The 19802-nt window shown below is 42.2% G+C and overlaps 2 protein-coding genes across 2 annotated transcripts; both read right to left on the reverse strand.

The window, feature by feature from the left end:
• Positions 1–363: 363 nt before the first annotated feature.
• On the reverse strand, positions 364–10984 carry LOC149304448 (phospholipase A2 inhibitor and Ly6/PLAUR domain-containing protein-like). The gene is made up of 8 exons (XM_089479063.1): positions 10943–10984; positions 10319–10370; positions 8581–8697; positions 7842–7991; positions 6692–6832; positions 5399–5548; positions 2679–2831; positions 364–497 (listed from the first exon to the last, which is right to left on the reverse strand). The coding sequence occupies exons 1-8, from the start codon at positions 10982–10984 to the stop codon at positions 364–366; spliced, it is 939 nt and encodes a 312-aa protein (XP_089335189.1).
• A 2049-nt stretch (positions 10985–13033) lies between these two features.
• Positions 13034–18539, reverse strand: LOC149304449 (phospholipase A2 inhibitor and Ly6/PLAUR domain-containing protein-like). The gene is made up of 5 exons (XM_089479064.1): positions 18497–18539; positions 17515–17631; positions 16170–16319; positions 14900–15040; positions 13034–13224 (listed from the first exon to the last, which is right to left on the reverse strand). The coding sequence occupies exons 1-5, from the start codon at positions 18537–18539 to the stop codon at positions 13034–13036; spliced, it is 642 nt and encodes a 213-aa protein (XP_089335190.1).
• Positions 18540–19802: the final 1263 nt, after the last annotated feature.

A 19802-nucleotide genomic window follows, 5' to 3' on the forward strand; every position in this document is an offset into this window, starting at 1 on the left:
CTGGAGAGAATAAATGAGATAGAGAAACAGAGGCAGAAGTTTAATTTTTAGGCAGAGGTTTTTGCATATTTACTTGAGAATTTTATAATGAATATCTGGCCAATCTGATTGAAGGCCACACAACTGAAATAAAATGTACAACAGACCTTTAAGTCACTATTTTTGTTTATTTTGTGCATGGGAAGGAGTCTAAAATACCTTTTCTATCACCTCTCAGTGCACTAGTTGAAGGGAACTATGTGTAATTCCTATTAAATTCATCCCTCTACTGTTAGATCAGCAGATACTTCAGCAAGATATAAGAGAAGAGGGCAGCTTTATGTTGGAGGAATGTCCCATCCCCAAAGGAGCCATTTTGAAGTCTTAGGTAGCCTCACTGCACTCCGACTGTGTCACTGTCTCAAGAAATAACTCTGGTATGCCAAAAATGCCCAGCTGATCTATACAAGTATGTTTGGTCCCACAACCTTGTCTGACATAAGTCTTGTTCTTGCCACCTGAAAGATAAGAGAGAAAAAAACAACAGTTCATGAAATGCTTGAGGTCAGGAAACCAGGCTAAGGACCATAAACCATAGCTCTGCTGATGGGGATAGTGGCAGCAGGAGGGAAAAAGCTGCAAATGCTGCAGGCATAAAGGATGTGAGACATGGGAGAAATAGGCTGCTTTGTACCAGCAGATTACTTTTGTTGCCTTCCCATCCCACTGCTGCAAGACCTTGGGAAAAGTGGAGCCACTACTGGAGTTCACCAATAACATTCTGATTCTTGTCTCCACTCCCTACATGATAACATTTTTTGGCAATTCCTGACATGGCTGAGATCAGTTCCATGTCCTGTCCCAACACCAGCTCTTAAAGGAACTGGTGCTGGAATCAGAGAGTGGGTCACAGAGTTCAGATGATGAAGAAGCAGCTGGTCTCAGCTTGTGGGGCCAGAGACAACAGCACACCCATGGAGTGCAGCTTCCTTCCCTTCCCTTCAGAGCCATGACCAGTTGCATCTTCATTGTCTGAAGTGCTTCCCACCTGCTCCGCACTCTTAAGTAGCAGCAGTGGTGATCCCTCCTGGGCCTTAAGAGTTAGTGAGGAAAGGTTTTATATAGTGTGCACAGAGCTAGATACTAGCCTTCTGCAACCTGTGCAAAAAGACACACAAACATATGTCACAGAGCACTAGCCATTTTGTTACCCATCATGGTACTTCTCTTGTCATTCTTTCGTTCTTGTTTTTTTATAGTTTGAACTTTTTCTTATGTTCTTTTTATGCTCTTTAACTAGACTGGTACAATTTAGAGCATAGCACTTATGAAGAAAGAAGTGCAGTTATGGGAAGCATGTTTTGTTTCATTTTTAACCTGGTATGATTTTTCCCAGCTTATGAATGTCTGGATCTCTACCTGCACACAGTGGGGCATGCCACAATGGCACATTGCATGGCATATTGACCTCAACCCCAGAAAAATCACTTAGAGAGTATCTATGCCACACAGTTTCATCAATCTGAAATCACTTTAACTGCCATGGCTCTATCCTTTGGAGTGCTGGCATTTTCGAGAAATACCTAGCATTTTCTGCTGTAGTTCAATGGAGCACACCAGAGATTTCTACATGACAACTCATTATATGACAAATCCCAGGATGATACCATAGAAGTTAAAATGATATAAAACCGTGCTAGATGACACCCAGTTGTAGGATAGTATTTCTGAAATCCGAAGTTGTCATCTTTACCTGCCTCAGTGAATCCAGCAAGATAGAAACAGTTGACTTCCCGACCGTGGCAATGAAATTTATCATCAAGGCTGCACTTGGAGCCCTTTGAATTGTATCCAGGACACCATCTGTGGTTTGGTTTACCCATTACTGGCACTAGGAACCAAGCAATATAAGAGGGTCAGCAGGAAGTAAATCCTTAGGAAGTCCAGTCAAAACATGTTTGAGACATACAGATTAGGGATGGATGAATTGAAAGCTGCTTGACCTCAACTTGATACAGCATGAGCCTCCTTTGATTTACTGAGATAGTCACAAATGTCGCCATGTAGCCATAGATGTCACATCATTGATCGTGTGGGTATGGAATGGATCATTATGAGAAAAGAAATAAAGTATTAAATGGGAAAGTATAATTGGGGTGAAGACACCTAGGACCCTTTCGTACTACAGAATTATAGCACTAAGATTCCACTTCAGCTGCTATGGCAGCAACGTATGGATTCCTGGGTTTTGTAGTTTAATGAGGCACTACAGCCCTATGGCTTCAAATTCTAAATAACTCTCCCTAATCCACAGAGCCAGCATGATGCAGTGATTTGAGTGTTGGACTAAGACACTGGGAGACCAGGTTTTGAACCCCCACTTGGCCTTGGCGATCTTAGGCAAGTCATGCTCTCTCGGCCTCAGAGGAAGGCAAGGGCAAACCCCTCTGAACAAAGTCTGCCAAGAAAACCCCATGACAGGTTCACTTAAGGTCTCCATAAATCAGAAGTGACTTGAAGTCAGACAACGACAACAAACTACAGAACCCAGGATGTCATCAGATGCAGCTATAACCCCGCAAGTGGCTGTATAGTGGTATAATTGCATGGTGTGAAACTGTCTCCCTGCCACAGATTGTCAGATTAATACACTTAGAAGAGAAAGAGGTGCTAAAAAAGATATGAAATGGAATGCTTACATCTCAAGCCTCCTTTGTTGCAGTGATCTGAACAGCAACATTCCGAATTGCTCCGTATGCGTCCCTCCAGGTCAGTGGTGATGGTGAAGGGACCCAGAGGGCAATACCGCAGCTTGGTACATCCTTTATAGGTAACCACTTTGACCACTTTGCCTGGATAAATAAGAAAGAGGGAGGCAATGTAGTACAGTGGTTGAAGACAGGCTAACATTGTAAGTTGTAACTCACAAATAAGCATGGCCACTTCAAATTTCAGTGGCTGAAAAAGGCACTAAGACCTCTGGCATATGGCCATCCACGGTCTAGGAAATAGAAAAATAGAACAAACCTCCTTCATTCTGCTCATGAAGCTGAGCCACCTACCTATTCTAGTCTCTCTTGTGAGAGTGAGACAGGCATTTTCGACATCTCTGCAAGTCTTCAGGGGTCCAGTACAAGAGCGGGTGGCACTTTTGCAGCGTTCACACTGAAGGCAAAGTCCTGCTGGAGAAAAATAGCAGCTTGACCTCCCATCTTGGAGCCCTGCAAAGGTTACTCTTGCCATATGAGAGAGGCCATGGGAGGTTTCTGGATGGCCCAAAGGGTGCAGAGGGAACACTTACTCCCCTGCAGTTGGAAGGATACTTAAATGACCTCGAAAAAAGAAAGGGCTTTGTGTGTTTTGCTGTGTTTTATTTTTAATTGTTGCTGTGTTGCAATAAAGCACTGCCACCAGGAGCTTTCAAGGGCTAGCATGTGCTACCATGGCATTTACTGGCTTGGAGGAGAGGAGAAGGCAACACTTCACCCCGACTGGCCTTCTGGATCTCTGGTAAACCATTGGAGATTCAGGAAGGTGACTCCAGCTCTCTGGGTAAAAACTACAGAGGATTCCATAGGATGGAACTACAGCACTTAAAGTGGTGTCAAACTGCATTGTTTCTACAGTGCAGATGCATTCTTGAATGCCTTAGAAATCCTTTGAAAATGCTTTGAAAGTTAACTTTTATAAGTAAATAAAAATTCACTACATGAAAGAGATGATATCAGTGCTACTTTTGAAACACGGCTTGTCTTCTCCTTACCTCCAAAGGAAAATCGCCCATTAGTTCCAGACTCTGCACAATGCACAAGGATAGCTGGTGATGCAACACCTCCATGGCTTTAAAAGCAGCCCACTCACCTGTAGCTAACAGGGCTGGAAGGAGGCAGATATTAATGGTCTGGGGAAGTATCTTCATTGCGATGAGAAATACGCAGGAGTGGGTTCAATGTGTGTGTATGTGTGTTGAAGACAGTTTTCAATCCAGTATGGTTTACAGCTTGGACGTTAGAGTACCAGCATGTTGTGTGTATGTGTGTGAGTGAGTATGACAATAGCTCCTGGATGCATCCGGTACTATGTGTGCCTTTCTTGGACCCAAGAACCATGATGACATCTCCTTCCAAGAAACGTAAAACAGCCAAGTGAGGAGGGTGTAACTCAGTGGAAGAACACATGCTTCTCATGGAAAAGGTGCCCGGGTCAATACCTGGCATCTCCAGGTAAAGCAAGGAAAGGTTTGGGTCACTCATGTAAGGGTCACTTATATGAAATCATCTGCTTCAGACTCTGGTCCTGCCTTCTTTAAGATCTGGCTCTGACTACAGCTGGATTGTACTACTCACAATATTATAAGACAACCTCCTGAGTGGATGTGTCTGATTGAAAGACTTTTCAGTTCAGAATGATTTCTAGTTTTAGGTATAGGAAAAAGCAGCCCGGGACTGATGGATATGGAACAATTAGTTCCTGAGTATATCCGGCTCAGGCAGCATTCATTATTGGCAGACATGTGGGCTTGCCATGTGTTTTCCAACCATGATGACATCTCCAGTGAAGTGTGAATGTGTACTTTACACCTCTTTAACAAGGTAGCTCTTTCACTGTGCTTGCCAGACAAACAAACTAGAACATGGCTCTTCTTTCAACTGTTGTGTGAAAGACACAATGTCAATAGATGTCGTTTCTCTGATTGTACTGAAAAGAAAGCTTGCTTTTTCCACAACTGGACCATGCATCTCATAGTATTGTGTCAAATACCAGCAATTCATGACCAGAGAAACTGGAAATTTAAAAAGTTAATCTTTCTTTTCCCCCTTCAGTGTCCTGTCCAGATATTTAGCGTGAGAGCCTACATTGGAATTGCCTAACGGCAATCTCTGTATATGGAGTTACACATTCATTGTGCTATGCAATCCTTGTGTGGAATGCATGGCTAAAAGGGAGTCAGGAAGAGAATGCAATGGCATACGCAGCGCAAGTAGTGCAATTGTGAAGATATGTACTAATGGCTAATATACAAACAGGTATAATTCCATTTTCATTGAGAAGTGTGACTGAAGCAAGAACTGGGCTTCTGCACTAAAGCCCAAAGTAGCATTTGTAATTGTATGCACCAACTACATATTGGCAATAAATTCTAAAATGAAAATTGATTGCTTATAGTGAAAGGGGAACGTTGAAGGAAATAATAATACACTTTGCAGATTCAAACCTTTTTTTCTCTTTACACAGTTTTATTCAATGTGGGTTTTTTAAATGAATTATCCCGCCTTACATATCAATGAAAATTGCCTGCTTAAAAAAAAAAATCATGTCGGATGCTGGAGTCAAACACAAGTGAGATGTTTCACAGACCCTGAGAGTCATTTCTTCACAAGGTGGGAGCGGGTCATTTTCTGAGGGACTAGTTACTTGCCAATTTTGGTTAACATTTTGGGAGCAGGAGTGCACTGAGGACTCTTCAACATTTCCATATACAACCCAGGAACCCCAAAAATCCGTGGCTCATTCATACAGGCGTGCTTGGTCCCACAGCCACGAATAGCATGATTGTAGATCTTTCCCTCTGCAAGAATGGAAAGGGAAAAAATGACAGCCCATTAGGAAAGCCTGTGGAACTGTACCCAAAGATTAATTCCTTCTCTTGCATATAATGGCTAGCTTTACACATAGCAGAAAACATACTGTAGTGGGCTGGACCTTTGTGCCAGGCAGATGGGTTTTGCAGTCCTGGGTAGCATCATGGCCACACATTAACAGCTGTCCAGTGGCATGAAAGAGTTAACTTATAGTAATGAACTTGTTTGAATCCTTTTTGCATTTGCTTGCATAGTTCTTATAGCTTTGGGAATGGAGGAGGCGGATTATGCTTGTGCAGTTTAATTTCCTTTGTTGGCATCTGAACTACATATATAACCATTGGGAATCCATCTTCCATTGGTCCTGCCCTGGGGGAGATACAGCCAAGCAGAAGGGCTCCTCATATATCCAGCAATGGGGAATTTGCATCATTTACCATCAATACAGCTTATGCCATAGCAGTAATGAGCGTCAGTGGCTAGCACTGAACAAACCATTAGAGAAGTCTGGAATGACACCCAGTTCTGGAATCGGTCACCTCCATTGCACACCACACAAGAAAATATACTTTACAAAAATGAAACACATGCAAAAGTTCAGGTTAGTCAGTGATTCCACGACACATTGACATTAACAGATGTCCAATGGCATGAAAGAGTTATCTTATACAGTACTAGTGAACTCGTTTGAATGTGTTTTGCATTCACTTTGTATTTTGAGACTGGGAAAAGTTATAATGGCTGAATAAAGACTGGGAGATTACAATCTGCAGCAGCATTAAGAGGGATTTTACTTAGGACTGGAGTGTGGCTTTGGTGCGGCTTCTGGACTCTTGGGATGCATGCATCATTTAAACAGCATACTTCCAAAGTGATCCTAAACAGCTTTATTTTGGCCTGTCTGTACGGGCCCCTAGACTCTTATATCTTTGAACTAGTTCAACAAGCCATTCCTATTCTGCAAAGTGGAGATAGGCCTAGTATCAGTAAAAGCTAGGAACAGAGAAGACTTGTCTTCTGAGTCATAGCTTTTACTGAATCTATGCCTGTCTCCACTTTGCAGAATAGGAATGGCTTGTTGAACTACTTCAAAGATATCCATTCTGTTAGGTATATGACTTGCATCTTACCATGTTTTACAGACACATCATAGTAGACACAATAGTCTTCCCATCCATTGCAGCTTAGTATCTCTGTGGGTACACATCTGGGATCCTCTGAGAAGCATCCAGGGCACTTCAGTCCATTTGGTATGACCCCTAGTTTAGGCACTGGGAAGAAGATAACAAATACCGGTAGTATTAAGAACACCTTCCCTCCTCTTTGGCTAGATCAGTTTTACAATCCTAAATGTAGGATGATATTGCTCCTCTTTTGACTTCTTCAAGAATTTGTCCAGTCTTCTTCCCATTATGAACCAATTCTCCAAATCTGTTCTGATGCCTCCGATCTCTTCTCTGCTACTGGTTTTACTCTGTCTGTCTTATTCTAGTTTAGATCTCATTTTCTCACATGTTTCTTTCATTATTATAGAATCATAGAATCCTAGTGATATCTCTTTTTTTTTAGATATCTTTTTTTCCATTTTATATAAAGAGCACTATTTTATTATGCCCTTGTATTTAATAAGACTTGAGCATCCACAAGGAACCCTGGAACTAAACCCCAGTGGATATCAAGGGTCCAATGTAGTTAGATGCTTGACAGCTGGAAATGGTCAGTTTCAAAGAGATACAGCTGAGAAAATTTGGGTTGAGGGGACTGGATGCGACACTGTTACTACATCTTGTAGCTATGTCTCCCGATGCAGGTTCACAACCAATATAACAGAAATCCAATCATTTCACTACACTTCAGCCATTGAAATGAAACCTGCAGCCCAAAATCTGAAACTGTGATCTCATGAGATCTCAAACGCTTGAAAGAACTGCTGAAATCAAGCCAATGTCTCGATCAATGTCAAGGGACAATATTCCACCACCAGGGAGCCATTGACATTACATAGCTATAGCTTTGTGATTCCACTTTAACTACCATGGATCCATCTTGTGGCATCTTGTGATCTATATTTTGGTGAAGCACAAGAGGAGCCCTCTGGATGAGAATTATAAATGTCCCTCCTTAAACTGTCAATCCCAGGATTCAATAAGGACAGAACAAGGGCAGTTGAAGTGGAATCACAGCACTACAATTTGTTAGTGTTTATGAGACCCTGCCTGAACTGTCCCTTGGAGTAGGAGATGATGGAGAATCTTTAAAAGTGTTGGACGAAGAGCTTACGTGTCACTGTTCCAGTGTTGCAAAGAGGTGTCCGGCAGCACTTGGCAGCTTTCCGTTTGCGCTGAGAAGGAAAGGTGAAGCTCATGGGAGATGGAAGACAATACTTCAGTGCAGTACAGCCCTTATATGTTGCCAACCATTTGTCATTTCCTGACAGTTTATCATGTGAGAGAGGAAAACACAGTATTATCCTTTGGCTGGAGGAAATGGTTTAACTAGATAAGTTTCAATCTGGATTAAGGGACAGAGACATTTTAGGTGACCTTGGGGACAACCTATACTGGGAACTAGACATCGGGAGTGTGTTTCTGTTGTTTATGCTGGAAATACCATCAACCATGGTGTTTCATACCATCGGTCATGGGGCTCTTCCGGACCCTTAGCTGAGATAGGACTTTTAGAGTCACTGTTTTATCGTGGGTCTATTCCTTCTTGGAGGGACAAACTGAGATTATAGTGCTGGGGAACCTATTTTAAATTCAAATACAATTGTTCATCCCAGCTAGAGTCAAGTCACTCATTCAATGGAACAAACATACAGGTTGAATTATCAGGTGGATCCAATGGGTTGATTCTATGTAGGACCAACTATTGGATTTCAGCCTATATATATATATATCATATGTATATGGGGGGGGGGGGAACACAATGCCACCAGCAGAAAAAGAAAAGCAAATTACAAAGGGAAAACTTTGATCTCATGCACAAAACAAGTCTCATTCTAAAGATGGCAACCCACCAATGGTTGTCTCCATGGTAAGGATGAGGCAGGCATTTTCAGATTTCCGGCAGACATGTGGTGTGCCAGTGCATGAATCAGTGCTGCTGCTGCAGTATTCACACTGCAAGCAAACCCCTGGCGAAAGAAAATAGCATGAAAATCAGAGGCAATTCAGGCTACCAGTTAATGGAACATTTCAGTGGTTTCTCTAATGCCAAAATGTATTGCTTTAATAAAGAGGAAGATTGGGCAATCTAAAGATTGGTTTAGTCAAGCCAGTCCATACATTGATAGCAAAATTGTAGTTCTGCTTGAATTTTTATCACTGAAAGGAGAAAAGAAAGCCATAGAATATGTCCAGCAATGTATTATGGATTTAGATTTTCCTGAATTGCTGGCTGCACTTGGTATGCAAGGAATATTTCCTACTTAGTTAAGACTGGATGTTAAGCGTGCCTATACAATGGGCAATTGTTTCAAATTAGGGTACAATTCAGGTGACTCTGTCACAGTTTTCCTTAGCAAGATTTGTTCAAAGAGAGTTTGCCATTGCCTCCCTCTAAGACTTACTCAAGATTACCTAGTGAATCATGTTTGAGCAAGGATATGATGATCCCTGGTCTCCTGGCATCCTAGTTCAGCCTTCAAACCATTACACCATGCTGGCTTACAGATATTTCAAAACAGTTATTATATCACCTCTGAGCCTTCTTTTATTGAGCCAGACATATCCATCTTCCTAAGCCTTTTCTTATAGCGTATTCCAGGCAATGCCATTATTTATGATGCATTACTTTCAAACTCTGGCCTTTGGGCCGATGCAATATTGCAACCCTTATTATTATTATTATTACTATGTGCAGGGACATTTGAATATGGAAAGATCACTGCAGAGGAATGTTCATTTTCTCATTCAGTATAGAGAAAAGTACCATAATAATTTATGTCATTAAGAAGCCAAGCCCTCCCTCCAGTCCATCTGCCTTGGTCCAGGCCTCGGAGGTGGAGAAGATCTGCTGGACCTGATCCTATTCCCCACCACCACTCCCTTCTCCTTTTGTGTCGTGTCTTTTTAGATTGTAAGCCTGAGGGCAGGAACCGTCTGGCTAAAAGATTGTATGTACAGCACTGTGTAAATTTACAGCGCTTCATAAATAAAGGTTAATAATAATAATAATAATAATAATAATAATAATAATGTCCCCACATTTGAGGATGAAATAGTTGTTTTTCTTCTCTACTAGGCACACATATGTATATATGCCTATATACTCACAACTGTCTTTACTAGAGAACTGGAAAAGGACAGGATTGGATCTCTTTCTCCTCCTACCATGAGATGTAAAGAAGAAAGAATAAGAAACCAAGCAAACAAGAAAAACACTCAAGGATTACAAACAGACCAGTAAGCATGAGTGCATGCATATTCTTAGCCCCAAACATATAACATTAATTGCAAAACCACACAAAATGGCAGCCTTATCATTTTTTTTCTCATCCTCTTCTGTCATAATATCCATGCTGTGATCATCTGCTGCTCTGTATTTTCGTACCCTTGCTTTCTTGGCTGCCATTAATGGGAGCAAGGGTTAAGAGATATACCATATTATATGGTATGCATTATGCTCCATGGTTTCATAATCAAATGATGACCCAAATCAGCTGGAAAATCCTTGCGCAAGAAAGCTCTTGTTTTGTAAATGCAGGTCTCCTTCTGGTGATGTGGTCCTAATGGAGCAAAACCTTATGGACTTACCTGTGGCAAACAGGATGGAGAAGATGGAAAAGCTAAGAAACATCTGAAAGGTCTTCCGAATACACAAGAAGGAAAGAGATGAACAATGGAGCTTCGGGTGGCACCTGCTGAAGGGATGATGGGTTTAGTGTAGCTGGTTGGATTTATAGTTTCAGGTCTGGAAAGGTGGGGCTGGAAAGAAGAATAGGGGTGCATTGAACAGTTCCTGGTCCATTAGTCTCCAGAGAGGATAAATCACAGAGTTAAATCAACACCTGTTTCAGGCTTAGTGACCATTACGACATGTTCAGACAAATAAATGAACCTACAGATCCCTCTTGGACTAAGGCCAATATTTTGGTTATGAACAGAGTAGACTTTGAATGGATGGATGGTTCAAGTATTTGCTACATCTAGAGGACAAAAAGAGGAGAGTAGGGTGCTAGGGGACAAAAAAAGTAGGGTAGAGGTAGGAGTAGGAGTAGGGTGCTATGTCTGCCATGCAAGAAATAGCAGTGAGTAAAACATACAGTAAGTAAGTAAAATACAAAATTCAAGTAAAATACACATTTATCTCAGAGTAAAACCTGAATTCAGTGGAGCTTCTTTGTCATACTGGTGATATATAGAAAATTCGGAAGTTACTCCATCCTTGATGAGAAAGGGGATCTCAGCATGTTGAGACATCACGTCAACAATGGTCAGCTACCATAAATAAATGGGGAGAGGAGAGCATCTCCCCCACTAATTTGGGAGATACTGGCTGAGATCCTATATTGTATTTGTGTTATGTAAATCTACACTCACATAGTTAACATGATGGTTGCACTACACCACTCTGCTGAATACCAACATTGTGTAACCATGTATCTGGCAACATTCCTGCTCATTGTCCCACTGTGCAATTCACAGTGTCTATTTCTGCAATTCCAATGAATGAAGTGTTACATCAAAGGCACTGATGCACTGTCCAAGAATACGAAACTGCATGGCTGAAATCCTGTTGGTTGCCAGTTAGAGGAGGCCTAAACAAACAGTTGTTGAACGGCGAGTTAGACTATAGGTAAAGTCAATTGATTCAATGGCTCTATTCTAGTTGGTACTAACCATGGAATTTAGGTCCATGAGAAAAAAGTTACACTTCTGAAACTTCTCTTGACCCAAGTACTTCCATTGCACAATGGCCAATGGACTGCTGCATCACACTATTTACTGATGTTTAGTTTCTGCTCCACTAGATGCCTAATATAAGGAAGCTTACCCATGTTTGTGGCACCAACAGGATTGTCACTTGAGTATTGCATAACTGTTCTCTGACTTGCCATAGGGCAGCTCCAGCTGGGAACAATTTGTCCCCAAGAACACAAGGAACTCATGTAGTGGTGCACATTATGGCAGGACTTTGGAGTGGGTAGCTAAGACCTCACACATCAGAATAGGCAAGAGAGACTGTAGCCGCATTAGCTCTGGTATGCCATATTTTCGAGTAAGTAAAATAATGCAAATTCCCACCTAAGTATGCTTTCCCTCCTTTGCATGTTACTCTCTGAAAAACATGAGTCCTCCCCATTAAGTCCAAAATTTACCTACAGCCAAAGCATGCCTTCCACTGTTCCCAGTTAGGCTAGGAGATTCTTGATTAGTTTTCGGCTATTTCACCTTTTCAGCTGCTTTTAAAATGTCCTGGTTTCTCTCTCCGCCTCCTACTTTGACCTTTATCCTCACCTTACTTAAACTGCTGTAAACTGAGTTCAAAGAGCAAAAGCAGTTTTCACTCAGCTAACTCAGAGGAGAGGAAACGGTGCAATCTTGCCCATCCCAATAGGTTAAGACAAAAACAAACTGCAGCAACCTCTCCTAGCTTCAACGATTCATTAATAACTTTTGCCTTCTTGACTACACTCTGACATTACATGGGTCCCAGTTTTCATCTGTGAAATAGTGGATCGTATGCTTAAGGATCCTTTCTTACCATGCAATTATAGCAGCATGGTTCCACATTGACTGCAATGGCTGGATTTTATATAATCCTTGGGAGTTTGCAGTTTAGAGGATGATATTTAGAATATTTGGTCAGAGAGCTTTGCCTCCCCTAATGATACATCTGAGGATCCCATTGGATGCAGCCATGGCAATTAAAGTGGAATCACAGTACTATAACTATGGGACCGAACAGACAGAATAAAGCTACTTCGGGTCACTTTGGAGATATGCTATTTAAATGACACATGCATCAAACAAGGCCAAAAGCTGCACCAAAGCTGCACTCCAGTCTTTAGGACTGGAGCATGGCTTTGGCATGGCTTCCGGCCTCTTAGGACGCATGCATCATTTAAACAGTATATCTCCAAATTGACCTGAAGCAGCTTTATTTTGGCCTATCTGTTTGAGCTCTAAGTAATGTGAAGGGACCCTAAGGGCCCAAACAGACAGGCCAAAATAAAGCTGCTTCAGGTCACTTTGGATAGATGCTGTTTAAATGCTGCATGCGTCCAGTTTTCTTGAGTGTCAACAAGAAAAAGGGAACATTCAATGATGTGGAGACATCCCCAAATTATTAAAGAACGAAGGCCTTTTTATGTAACATGATTTATTCATTCACAAAGAAAAGTGATCAAATTATCTTCTCTCGTAAATCAGTGGAATGAAAATTGCTTAATAAGAACGATGTCTGGAAATAATACATCTACATTATTATTTTTTAACCTCTTGAGAAATTCTTCAGCAGATGTTCAGTTATTCCAAAGCCATCTGAGGAACTAGCTGCTTGTTCAATTCACGCAAGTTTTTGGAGCTTAGGGCTGAAATACACTGAGCGCTTTTCCAAACTTCTACAAACAGTCCAGGTATTCCACCAATGTGTGGCTTGTTCACACAGGCAAGCTTGGTCCCACAGCCACGCTTAGCAAACATGTGTATTTGGTCACCTACAACAGATGAGAGGAGGAAATCAGCTTTTGTTATGAATTCCATCAAAACATAGAATCGTAGAGTTGGAAGGGACCACAAGGGTCATCTAGTTGGACCCTCTGCCATGCAGGAATACACAACTAAAGCACCCCTGAAAGAAGGTCATCCAATTTAAAAAGATGGAGAGTCTACTACTTTTTAAGATGGCCCGTTCTTCTGTCAAACAGCTCTTAGACAGTTAAAACAAAACTCTTTTCTTGTCATTTGAATCCATTGCTTCTTGTCCTAGTCCTTAGAGCAGCAGAAAACAAACTTCCTCCATCTTATAAATGGCATCGATTCATCTATTTAAAAATGAACACCGTGTCACCTCTCAGTCTTCACTTCTCCAAACTAAACATGCCCTGCTTCCTAGGTCTGTTCCGCATAAGGTTTGGCTTCCAGCCTTATGCTCATTCTGGTCACCTTTCTCTGAACATGTTTCATCTTGCCAATATTCCTTTTCAAATGTGGTGCCCAGAAGAGGACATGGTATTCCCGGTGAGGTCTGATCGAAGCAGAATAAGGTGGGCTTACTACTTCTCTTGATCTGAACATTAAATAGCCCAGAACTGATGCAGCTTAGAATTATGCTGGCTTTTTGGGCTGCTGCATCATGCTATTTCTTCATGTTTAGTTTATGGTCCACCAGACACCTAGATTCTTTCCATGTGTATTACTTTCAAGCTAGGTGTCACCCATCCTATATTTATGCATTTCAATATTTATTTATTATATTTTATTCATAGAATTATAGTATCATAGAGTTGAAAGAGACCGCAAGGGCCATCCATTCCAACCCCATTCTGCCATGCAGGAAATCCAAATCAAAGCATCCCCGACAGATGGCCATCCAGACTCTGTTTAAAGACCTCCAAGGAGGGAGACTCCACCACACTCCGAGGAAGGAGTGTGTTCCACTGTCGGACAGCTCTTACTGTCAGGAAGTTCTTCCTAATGTTGAGGTGGAATCTCTTTTGCTGTAGTTTGCATCTATTGTTCCGGGTCCTCGTCTCTGAGCAGCAGAAAAAATCCTGCTCCCTCCTCAATATGACATCCCTTCAAATATTTAAACAGGGCTATCATATCAGCTCTTAACCTTCTCTTCTCCAGGCTGCCTTTGTATCCCACTCCTTTTGTAATGAGCTAAAAGCAACGGGCATGGATTTTGTCCTCCCCATTTGTTCTTCCCCACAAATGTGTGGCAGGTAAGCCTGAGAATGGAAAATCTGAGGTTACCCACTGAGTTTCTAAAACCTGGATCTGCCACATCTCAGTGCAATACTGAGAACACCAAATCACAACCTGTAAATTGTCTCATCATCATCTAGCCTCCCTATGGCTCGAAGTAGGAAACAATAACAGACAACGCTTCTGACTGACTAATGCTCAGGCCCCCAGAGGACCTGAGTGTACAGGATGCAATATACAAAGAGTAACACAGCTATGGCATCTTTGGGTAATGGTAGGATGATGACAGACCTTCTGCTGATCTCACGAAAATTATACCTTATTCCTGGCAGAGATATTCTGCTTCAGTCAGTGCGTCATAAAAAGTTTCCTGGTGGTTTTACTGACACAGAAAAGAAAGGGAGAACCCCCCCTCTCTCTCTCTTGCCACTTTCTCTTCACCTTTCACAACTCATTTCTTACCCTGTTCCACAGTGATATCATAGTAGACACATTTATTCTCCTCGCCGTGGCATTTTATTGTCTCCGTGGGTTTGCATTTAGCATGTGTTGAGAAGCATCCAGGACAGAGTAGTCCATTTGGCTTGGTCTGCATTGGTGGCACTGAGAACAAACACATTTACTGTTAAGAACAATCTCCTGCACATCTCCTCTTTCCAAGATGAAATATGCAATTCAAAACAGAAGTTGGCAAACGCCTTCATACCCGCTAGCCATCTTGATTTGGCAGGGACAGTCCTACTTAAACCTCTCTCATCCTGCTTTTTTAATTTGTTCTTTTCTCCTCCTCTTTTCCTCCTTTGTCCTCAGTTTACTTCCATTGCAGCAAACTGAGTTCAAAGTGCCAAAGGAATTTGCACCCAGTTAAATCAGTGGAGGAAAGGGAGGCAGAAATCTTGTCCTTCCCTGAACATTCTGGCAAAAGCCTCTCCTAACTTTTGTGTTCTTCTTATCAGTAACATTTGCCCTCTTGACAACACTCTGAGGTTGCTTGACCACACATGTCCAGTTTTCATCCACGAAATATTGGGGAGTATGGACTCTCCAATTGTGTTTCTACTAGTTCATGCAATGTCCTTGCAATCTTTCTTCAAGGCCTTTTCACACTAGAGATTCTCTTTCTTAAAGGGGTGTCCTGAATATTTGGGGGGGGGGGACCCTTTTTGGGGCCAACAGACAAACAGTACATGGGTACTCTTTCTTACCTGAATGAGGAATGTAGATGCACTTGAAAATCAAGAAACGATAGTGCCATAGAGGGGGAGAAGAGAATTTTAACTGCATGTTTCCAGTGGAGGTGGGTGGCTTTTAGGTAATTTAGGCAGTGTACCTAACTTTAATATAAAGCATCTGTCCAAGGCATGGAGTTATATTCCCAAAATAACTTCAGTGCCATGGATAGCTCCTTCCAAGTTTATATTAAAACACACCTAGGTTCACTGTCCTACTGATATGGTGGCTATCAGCTGCTACTCCATGCCTCACAACTGAAATTATACTTGCAACCTTTTCTGGTCACTGACTTAAATAAACAAATTCATCCATACATACAACCATTTAAGGTTCAAAATCATCTAGCTGCACTACTGCATTCAGTCAATCCAGCATTCAGTGCCTTTTAGTCATTGCAGGAATCATTTTCTGGAAAGCGGTCCCTTGCTGGAAGCCATTTTCATCTATCAGCTCCCCTTAAGAAAAGGGGAATAGAGGCTTAAAAAGCCTGGGCACTCACATTTGACAGCCCCCCTGTTGCAGAGATCCTTGTTGCAACACTTAGCAGCTCTCCGTTTGCGCTGAGAAGGAAAAGTGAAGCTCATGGAAGGTGCAAAACAGTAGATTTTCTTGGTGCAACCTTTGTATGTGGCCACCCATCTTTCGTTCCCTGGGGTTTTTCATAGAAGAAAACAGCAACAGCAGCAGCATACATGCATTTGTTATTTATAATATGATTATCAAACAGGATCCTGTTTGGTAACATTGGTGGGTGCAACCTGGCATATGTTTTCAATTCAATTATTTAAATTGACAGGATGTTCAAATGAACATGCATCCATTACTTTTAGTGTCACCAAATTATTTGTAGCTGTATGCATCTTTTGACAGCACAAGCCATTATTCTCCCGGATCTGGAATAGTACTCGGTTTTATTCCTCGTCTTCATTCCAAAGCATTAAAACACATCCATATTTTTTTAAAAAGTCAGTTACTCAAACAGCTCACTGTTAAAAGCCCTTATAGTTAGTTCCCCTAAAAGCCTGTCACAACAGAAAAGTTGGGGCAAGACAGCAAGAAGGAAGCAATTCCAGTCTTCCTCCTAAGGAGTTCCAAAACTTGGGAGCAGCCACAGAGAAGGCCCTAGTGGGAACTCTCCCACTTTTCCCAACCACTGCCACCAAATGTGTGGACTTCCAGAACTTCCCTTCTTGCTATCATCTATGGAGGCTTCTTCTTATCCCCACCTCTGCCACCAATGTGAGGACTAGTTCCTGTCCTCAGAGGACCTAAGTGTATGGGGAGGATTATATGGAAGGAGGCGATCCCATAGGTTACCTGGACCCAAACCAAGTAGGGCTTTAAAGGTAATAACCAATACTTTATCCTTTGCCTGGAAACTAACTGGCAGTCAGAGGAGTGATTTTAATATTGGTGTGATATGCTCACTCCTAACTGTACCAGTGATCAATCTGGATGCTGTATTTCAAACTAATTGAAGTTTCTGAACTTGGTACAAAGGTAGCCCAATGTAGACCGCATTGCAAAAGTCCAGCCTTGAGGTTACCAGTGCATACACTCCTATCATTAAGTCTTCCAGACCTAGGAAGGGCTGCAGCTGGCGTATGAGTTGATCTCAACAGACCCTTACCTTAGAACATCTGCTACAAATGGCACACATATGTGTGCTTTATTTTCATATATTTATAAGCCCTCTCCCCTGTTCTCCCCAGATGTGCCTGTGAAGATGACAGTAGCACCAAGAGAAGTACCCCCCAACCAACCAACTTTGGATCTTACAACTTGGGCAGGTGCCTCTGGGAAGAGATGGTCTGTCAGATAGCCTAGACCTGAGCCATACCTACCGACAAAGTATTCAGTAGTGACGGTGAGGCAACTCTTTGAAGACTTCTGGCAAATAGATGGTGCCCCCGTACATGAGGCATTGCGGCTGCTGCAACGTTCACACTGAAGGCAAAAGCCTAGAAGGGAGAAACAACCAAATAATAATATGTGGCCGGTTCCATCATCTTTATTCTGCAATTCAAAACAAGCAGTTAGGTGTGGAGGAGCATCTGGCTACATCCCCATAGCTAAATGGGAAATGATGACATCAGTGCTGAGATTCTCAGCATTGCAGGGAACATTTTGCATAGATCTATAGCGATGTAGCCAGATGTCTCTGTGATTCTCCCCGCTCACAGAAAAGCATAGGATGGCAGTGCAGAGCAGCTTCAAAGGCTTATTGGGTAAGAAAGATATGTGGCTCAGTGTAGCATACATTCATTTGTGGATGTTTATGCTACATTGAGGAAGTGTTGGATTTGAGACTCTGCTTTGCAGAGAAGCTACATGTAGCTCACCAGGGGAGGTACTGGAATGAAAATCCATGTCAGCACCACCACCTTCCACCCCTTAAATAGGAGAACAGCAATACAGCTAGTGAAAAAGACCCTCCTGGCCAGGATTCCAGCTGGAAAGACACCAGCAAGTCAAAAGTAGACAATACAGGAAATTTTGACTGGTGGCTTCTAGGTCAATGGGGAAGTGAATGCCTTCTAAGTTTTAATCTACATTGTAAAGGAACTATCCAAGGTGACAGATCCTACCCTCAAATTAGGTTCAACACCATAGGTAACCCCTATGAAATTTGAAATGAAACCTGGAGTGGATGCACTGCTTTGTTGAGGTAAGAATGACGCATCAACACTGACTACCTGGCCAAAGTTTTCTTCTTCTTTGCAGGTCTAAAACATAGTGGGAAACATCCTAGTGATATGTGTCTGCTTTGGCTCTTGCCAGCCCTTTTGGGGGTTGAACCAATGAAATTTGGCCTTATAGACTTACCTGTAGCAAGCAGAAGGAAGAAGTAGACCAGAGATGTCAGCATGATCTTGAGAATATATAAGAAAGAGAAAAGAAAAATGGAGCTTAGGTAGCAGCTGCAGGAGAAGTGTTCAATGTTGCCCAGGCCGATAGTGCCTGGTGGTCCCCATGACAGTGGAATGGCAAAGCTTTAAAAGAACTGTCCGAGGGGCTGAATGAATGCCTTAAAATAAGTCCAGGACCTTGTATAGCTTCTGGATTCTATCTCCTTGGCTGGACTGGATAAAAGGATGAGGGGAGAACAGAAAAAAGGGGGCGCATGGAATGGTTCCTGATTGAAATGGAAGGATTCATACTTGTCCTGGCATTGCTGACCATGGTCACAGATAAGTGAACATCGCATTTTAAAGCTTCTACAGCTTCAAAAATGGATAGGGTAACATATGGCAATGTCAAAGATTGGGTGGTCCAGTTATTCACTGCATTAGACTCTAGACATAGTGAGGCAATGCAAGCAAGTGACAGATGCAGACAGGTGGCAATCATTTGTGGGAAGAGTTGTGTGCCCTTCACACCCTTAGGAAAACTGCTTTGCAGTCCTAAGGCAACTTGATGCCTTCAGGTGCAGTGAAAGATGTTGTCCTGTTGCTCAACTGCCAGTCCATGGAACTGGTGGGCATGGAACAGCAGGGATGCCATTTTGTTCTTTGGCTTGAGCATCCAGTTGGCATGAGATAACACTGAACTGCAACCTTATGGCAAAATGGAGGACAATAAAGGGCTCATCGTCACACTACAATCTCAGCTGTTCCCACAGATTAACATGGAAATCACTCCTCCCAACCCAGGGTCACACAATACACACACACACACACACACACACACACACACACACACACACACCCCGCTCACTTCCATGCCAGCATTCTCTGAAGATGCCAGCCACAGATGCTGGCAAAACGTTAAGAACAAACTCTTCTAGAACATGGCCAAATAACCACAAAAAATCCACAAAAATCTATGGATGCCGGCCATGAAAGCCTTCGACTTCACATGTTCCTTCATGCATTATTTCGGTCGTTGAAGAAGCACTGGAATGTGCATTCAAAATTCTCATTGGCTAGAATTACATTTTAAAAACCTAAGTCCTTTCTGTTTGGGCAGATCTCTGTTAACAGCAGAAAGGACTAAAGCTACATCTACTCTATAGAAATAATACAGTTTGACCCCACATTAACTACCAGGGCTCCATCCTACAGAATCTGGGGATTTGTAGCTTTGTGAAACACCAGCACTCTGTGTCAGAGAAGGCTAAAAACCTTCTAAA

Source organism: Sceloporus occidentalis, unplaced genomic scaffold (genome assembly GCF_023333645.1).
Source record: "Sceloporus occidentalis isolate IW3139 unplaced genomic scaffold, rSceOcc1.0.p SCAF_13, whole genome shotgun sequence".
Lineage (NCBI taxonomy): Eukaryota > Metazoa > Chordata > Lepidosauria > Squamata > Phrynosomatidae > Sceloporus > Sceloporus occidentalis.